The sequence below is a fragment of the Lucilia cuprina genome, chromosome 4 (genome assembly GCF_022045245.1).
Source record: "Lucilia cuprina isolate Lc7/37 chromosome 4, ASM2204524v1, whole genome shotgun sequence".
NCBI classification, from domain to species: Eukaryota; Metazoa; Arthropoda; class Insecta; order Diptera; family Calliphoridae; genus Lucilia; species Lucilia cuprina.
The window spans coordinates 78,828-85,606 of NC_060952.1; the positions used below are offsets into that span (position 1 = coordinate 78,828).

General features: G+C 29.8%; 1 protein-coding gene across 1 annotated transcript in view; it reads left to right on the top strand.

Moving 5' to 3' along the window:
• The window catches only part of LOC111687204 (elongation of very long chain fatty acids protein 7), an 11,165-nt gene extending 8,637 nt beyond the window's left edge, over positions 1-2,528 (top strand). Inside the window, exons 2-5 of the mRNA XM_023449628.2 lie at positions 310-381; positions 450-640; positions 1,413-1,656; positions 1,730-2,528. Of these exons, the coding sequence (XP_023305396.1) occupies positions 324-381; positions 450-640; positions 1,413-1,656; positions 1,730-2,160 (924 nt within the window). The 5' untranslated portion in view covers positions 310-323 and the 3' untranslated portion in view covers positions 2,161-2,528. The remainder of the gene's footprint in view (positions 1-309; positions 382-449; positions 641-1,412; positions 1,657-1,729) is intronic.
• The last annotated feature ends 4,251 nt before the right edge of the window (positions 2,529-6,779 follow it).

Below are 6,779 nucleotides of genomic sequence, written 5' to 3' on the forward strand. Positions count from 1 at the left end.
TTTTTTTTAATTATTGTACAAAATAATAATGCATCTACAACAAAGGTGAAGGGTATATCAGATTCGGCATAGCCGAATATAGCACTCTTACTTGTTTTTAATTGGTTTTATTCAACTTTTTTGGAAACTTTTGATTTTTGTGTGCGAGAGAAAGAAATATCAACCATCTCTTTCTATCACACAAAATAAAAAGTTTCTCAACAAAAGTTTCCCAGTGTAAACTAGGTCTTACAGTATATTGGTTATTGAACAACAATATAATATACGATGTGTACTTATACGTTAATATGTATATTTTTATATTTTCAGCTAAATCGATCAATATGACGACATACATGAAAGTATTTAACGAACGTTATTTAACGCTATCGAAAGGAGTGGGTAAGAATCTGCTAACAAGAAACATTTTAAATACATTTAATATTTTATTACATTTTATTTTAATGTAGATGAAACTGTAGACAGTTGGTTTTTAATGAGTTCACCGGGACCAGTATTTTCTATAGTTGCAGTTTATTTAATATTAGTTTTAAAAATCGGGCCGACATTTATGAAATCTCGTAAGGCCTACGATTTAAAGAAGGTCATGATCGCTTATAATGCCTTTCAAGTGTGTTATTCTATATGGATGTGTCGTACGGTATGTAAATTTTATTTGTCAAATCAGATATGTATATCAATATTTTACTGTATTGTTGAATAACTTCTTAAAATATTGCAATATTTGCATATCATTCATCTATCTTGCGGTACGAAGTTTCTCGTACTCGGAAACTGGTTTTGTTTTGACCTGGTTCACACTGGGAAACTTTTAATGGTTGATATTTCTTTCTCTTACACACAAAAATCAAAAGTTTCCCAAAAAAGTTTCCACTCAGAAAGTGCCGGTCCAAACTAGGAAACTTTTGATTTTACGTAAGAGAGAAAGAATATCATTCATCTCTCTCGCGGTACGGAGTTTTTGTTATTCTTTTCATTCGTACAACAACAATTAATACGTAAGATATGGTTGATATTTCTTTCTCTTTCTCTCACACACAAAAATCAAAAATTTCTCAACAAAAGTTTCCCAGTGTGGACCAGGTCTATGTATTTTATAAATACAGTAAAAACAAGTAAGAGTGCTATATTCTGTTATTCAGAAACTTGTTTATTGTATTGTTATTTTTAAGGCAGTTAAGAGCGTTAAAATCATTTTCTGAAGGGTAAATTATAATTGAGATATGAATTTCAGCACTTGAGTCGTAAAATCCATATTAATGTTTGTGAGAATCAATCAACTTGAAGTGTCATGGGGACGCAGTCTTAACACATACACAAACTATGCTACCCAATTTTGTAATTCTAAAAATTAAATTAATGCAAACAATGATTCAATTATAATAATTTTATTTTCTCAATTTCTTTCACAGTCATTACAAGAAAGCCGCATAACAGATACTTTGCTGTCAAAAAAATGTGAAATTCACCGGACTCGTGAACAAAGTTTGAACTTGTACTCAGGTGCCTGGTTTTATTTTTTCTCGAAAATCATTGATTTGTTAGATACTTGCTTCTTTGTATTGCGCAAAAAGCAAAATCAGGTGTCATTCTTGCACGTGTACCATCATACCATTACAGCTTTATTCTCTTGGATGTATCTTAAATATGCACCAGGTATACGTATAAAAAGTGTTGTCATTAAATTTTTTATTTACTTACATATGTATATCTTTATTTTTTCGTTTAGGTGAACAAGGCGTTGTAATCGGCATATTGAATTCAGGCGTACATATAGTAATGTACTTTTATTATATGGTTTCTGCCATGGGCCCTCAGTACCAAAAGTTTTTATGGTGGAAAAAGTACATGACAAGCATCCAATTGATTCAATTTGTTCTTATCATGGCGTACATGGTTATCATTGCACTGAAGGGCTGCAATATGCCAAAGACACTAACGTTCTTCTTCATCGCAAATACTTTGATATTCCTATATTTATTTGGTAGTTTTTACAAAAGAACATATAAATCAAATCTTAATGGGGCAACTAAAGCCGCCATGCACGCAGCTAACGGAATGGGTTGCATACCATCAAAGGCGTTCTTGGCTCAGGGCGATCAAATGAAACGACTAATCGATGTTAACAATAACGCTATAAAATCTACCAAAGCGGAGTAAAAATCTGCAATCTGTATTTGCCTGTATTTCTTTTACCTTATTCAACTTATTTCTATATTTAGATACATACATACATATGTACATATGTATGTATATGGGGACTTAGTTATTCATAACTTTATTTTAGAAAAGTTTTACGAATAGTTCTAAGCCTTTAAATATTCTTAACTGTATGTACTTTGGTCTGAACTTTAATATTTCATGTGTGGGCATTTACTCTTTCAGTTTTTTATTATTATTTCTATTTTAATCATTGTATTTAATAAGATTGAATGTAATTCAATGTGTGAATGTGATTGTATGCTAATGTGTATATATGGATGACTGTTTAAACGAATTATTGTTAAAATAAAGATATATAAAATATATATATAAATAACATAAATATGTATTTGCGTATGAGGAAATATCAAAATTATTTAATTCCTATAGTGTTCAAAACTTTTAGATTATAGGTTTTTTCGGTTTAGAATCACTTTATGTGTCGGTTATGACATGCCCGTCAGCTGTCCATCTGCGCAAGATAGAGATCCAATATTCGGCTGTGCCGAATTTTATATACCCTTCACCATGATGTGGTAAAATAAACAGTCAGTACAAAAAAGTCCTCTTTTATAGTTCATCACTTACCACGGGACCTACATGCCTAATTTCATGTTCCTAAATACAATTTTATAGACAATTTAAAAGTTCCTTTTGAAAAAGATAAGTACTTTTTTTTGGGTTCTCACATAATCAGGGCTCTACATACCTAATTTCATATCTCTGGATTCAATATTATAGAAAGTTCAAGTCTAATTCGGGCTCTACATACTTATGTTTCCAGGTTCAATATTAAATAAAATTCAAAAAGTATCTTTTGTAGAACTACTATATGGTTTCAAATGATATACTTTAAGGTGGGTTTAAACCACCTTAAGGTATACCAATCGGCTTAGAATCGTTTTCTGCGTCGATTAAGCTATGTCCTCGAATAGGGCCTTTGGGCTCATAATTAAGTTAAATGTTATGTTATGTCAACAAAACTTAGTTATATAGGACATATGCTTCATTAGAGCCTATCATTTATAGTTATATAATATTACACAGTGCAACACGAAAAAATAACCATTTTCGGAAAGATAGTAGTATATTTGACGAAAGGACCAAATTGGAAGGTCCGGCTGTATGATTAAAACTTGTATACCAGCCGAATACCTTAAATATAAGCAGAACGCTTATGTAAAGGCACGATCGTTGGAAACTGCTTTAAACGAAGTTGTCCACTAAATAAGTAAATTCTTCGATAGCAAACTGTACACACTGCCGGTATGCATATGAGATAGATAGATAGATAGATAGATAGATAGATAGATAGATAGATAGATAGATAGATAGATAGATAGATAGATAGATAGATAGATAGATAGATAGATAGATAGATAGATAGATAGATAGATAGATAGATAGATAGATAGATAGATAGATAGATAGATAGATAGATAGATAGATAGATAGATAGATAGATAAATATCCAACCTAGAAAATGGTGTAAATTTTCCATTAAATATATAACTATAAACACATTTCTTATTTTTTAATTACTGGAGAACTTTAATATTTAATAATAAAAATTGTTATATACATACATATGTATGTATGAATGTATATAGGGTGTGTAGCAAATGGTGCTTTCAAGGCCTTGGAAACACAAACAATAATAACAAACGAGTTCAAATTCTCAATTCTAAGATAAACCAATGTTCATTTCACATCATCTTCTTTTGCTTGCGGAAGTATAAATAATGCACCGGTATTTAAATGTTTTATGTATGTATGTATGTATGTATGTATGTATATCGCGTTAGGTTTTATTATTATTTACTATTATTGGCAGACCTTACGGCCACATATGCATACATATATACATATTTATTTATTAATACATTCATACATATGTACATATATTCAATATTTATTTCTTTATACATATATATGTATATATTTAATATGCAAATTATAAACAAAAAACCAGTTAAAAATGTTTAACCATGATCTTGACCAAGCTACTTTGTCTTTAAAAATAAAATGAAACAATAACAAAACAATTTAAATTGAATTTTGTACACGAGTTCATAGATTTTGAATTTTAAGTAATAGAGAAGAAATGTTAAATTTGTAAAATATCTTACCGTTATTATTTAATATTTGTATAAATAATTTAAGGCAATTTGATGTGATAATGAAGAGTTAGGGTGTTTTTAAACTTATACTAGAAAATATACTACTCTCTCCAAATGAAATTGCTCTGCACCAATGTATAAACGGTTTGAGTATTCTATGTCCACCAGTCAAAACATAATCACAATTCGAGGTAGAACAAGAAGTACAATTGGGACGTAACTTTGTTGAAAGCTGGAAAACAAACACATACATATCTGATTGTCCTTAAAAAATTAAATAGTTTATATCAGCAAAATCAGGGTTAGAAAATTATGTTACATTATGTTATGCAAACATGTATATTAAGCGTCATGCGATATTTTTAAAATTGTGATATGATACAATTTATGAAAGTTTTTGGCTTAGCACAAATATTGGTGTAATTATTTTGTTAAAATTCCAACTTCTTCATCTTCATATCAGACTTCATCAGCCAAAACATCGATTTTAGGCCACATTTTTATACCCTACACCACTTTAGTGGGGAGTGTTTATTGGGTTTGTGCTGATGTTTGTAACGCACAATAATATTGGACCTATACCCACCTTAAAGTATACCAATCGGAATCATCATCATCAGAATCATTTTCGATTTAGCTATGTCCGTCTGCCCTTGTAATCAAACTACTGGTCGCAATTTTAAAGATAATTCAATGAAATTGAAATGGTACATGATCCCAGAGACGAAATGGTTAAGATCGGTCCATTATTTCACCTAGCCCCCATACAACTGAACCCCCGAGCATTGTGATCTCTGATGCAAATTCTTTTAAAAATTTGTGATATTACAAAATCGGGAAACTTTTTGTTTTTTTAAAGAATGTCTAATATATATACATGAGGGTATATATATATGGTATATATGGTTTTTATACTCTAAACATATATACAGTGTCAGAGAAAACTGAAGCACGAACTTTTACTTGTTAGAAAAAAGCTTCGTAAAATTAAAAAATAGGCTATTTTAGAATTAAAATTAGTATAGTCTAAAAATTATGAAAACAATGAAACACAATGTTCTTTAAAATGAAAATACATTGATTTGACTTGACCCTAAAACTGCAGCGACAAAACTAAAGCATATATTGTAGGTCTGCTATAATGTATAGCTAATGTCAAAAAACTAGTTTCATGAAAACTCTTTAGAAGTATTTTAGATTCATAAAAATGTTCCGAGAAACGGGTTTCATTAGAGGTTGCGACATCACTAGTTCCAAGGTTGTTGTTTAAGAATCTAAACTGGTTCTCTTTGTATTCGTTCTAGAACTAGATGTTTTTAGAACAAGTTCTGAAATTTTTCCTGGGATGTTCGTTTTTAATAACAAAAAATACTTAAAGATTGTTTTAAAACTATTAAAATACGGTCTTGATTTTAAGTTGTAATACAAACAAATTTCATTAAAAAATTTAAACTTCATATCCAGAATTTATATACAAGTATATCATATTGTAAGTAACACAAAGTGGCTTCCGGTAGGTTAGTGGTTAGTGTTCTAGTCTGGTAGACCGGAGGTGGTGGGTTCGATTTCCACCCGTGGCACTGGTTGAGGAGCGCACAACAGGCCCGATTGAGGCCTAGGTGTATTTCTTCGGATTCGATGTGTATACATCTTCCTTTCAAACTAACTAGCTAACTAAGTAACACAAAGTAAAGCACACAACATTGGTTACAATTCCGAGTACAAAGAAATTTTCTGATGTTTTATAAAAAATAAAAAGAGAATTGTAAATATAATATGACAATTAATAAAACAATAAACTTAAAACAAAAAAATGTATTTAGAAGTCTTCAAAATAAAATATTTTAATGTTAAAACATGTATGAATTTATAGTCGGACATTGCCGACCATATGATACCCTACCCCAAATTTCATCAAATTATCTTGAAAATTGCGACCTGTAGCGTGCGCACAAGGTTTACAGAGTATTTAAACGATTATTCGTCGATCGGTTAATCGATCAATTTTTGACGATTAAATAAAAATTGCCAAATTATAAATAATAAATAAACCGAATAACTACATCAAATAACTCATTAAGAAAAAATCATTATTTAACCGTAAAATTACTCTAATAAGTAGAGTATTCAAACGATTAATCGTCGATCGGTTAATCGATTAATTTTTGACGATTAATCGTTCGAATAAATGAAAATTGTCAAATTTCAAATAACGAATAAACCGAATAATTTTGATCAATTAACCTATTAAGAAAAACTCACTGTTTAGCAGTAAAATTACTATATATTTGCTACATAATTGAATATTTTTATTATATATTTTCTTCTTTTCTTAATTTCTTAATAATAATACCCTTCACCTTCGTGAGAAGGGTATATATAAGTTTGTCATTCCGTTTGTAATTTCTAAAATATAATTTTCCGACCCTATAAAGTATATATATTCTGGATCCTTAT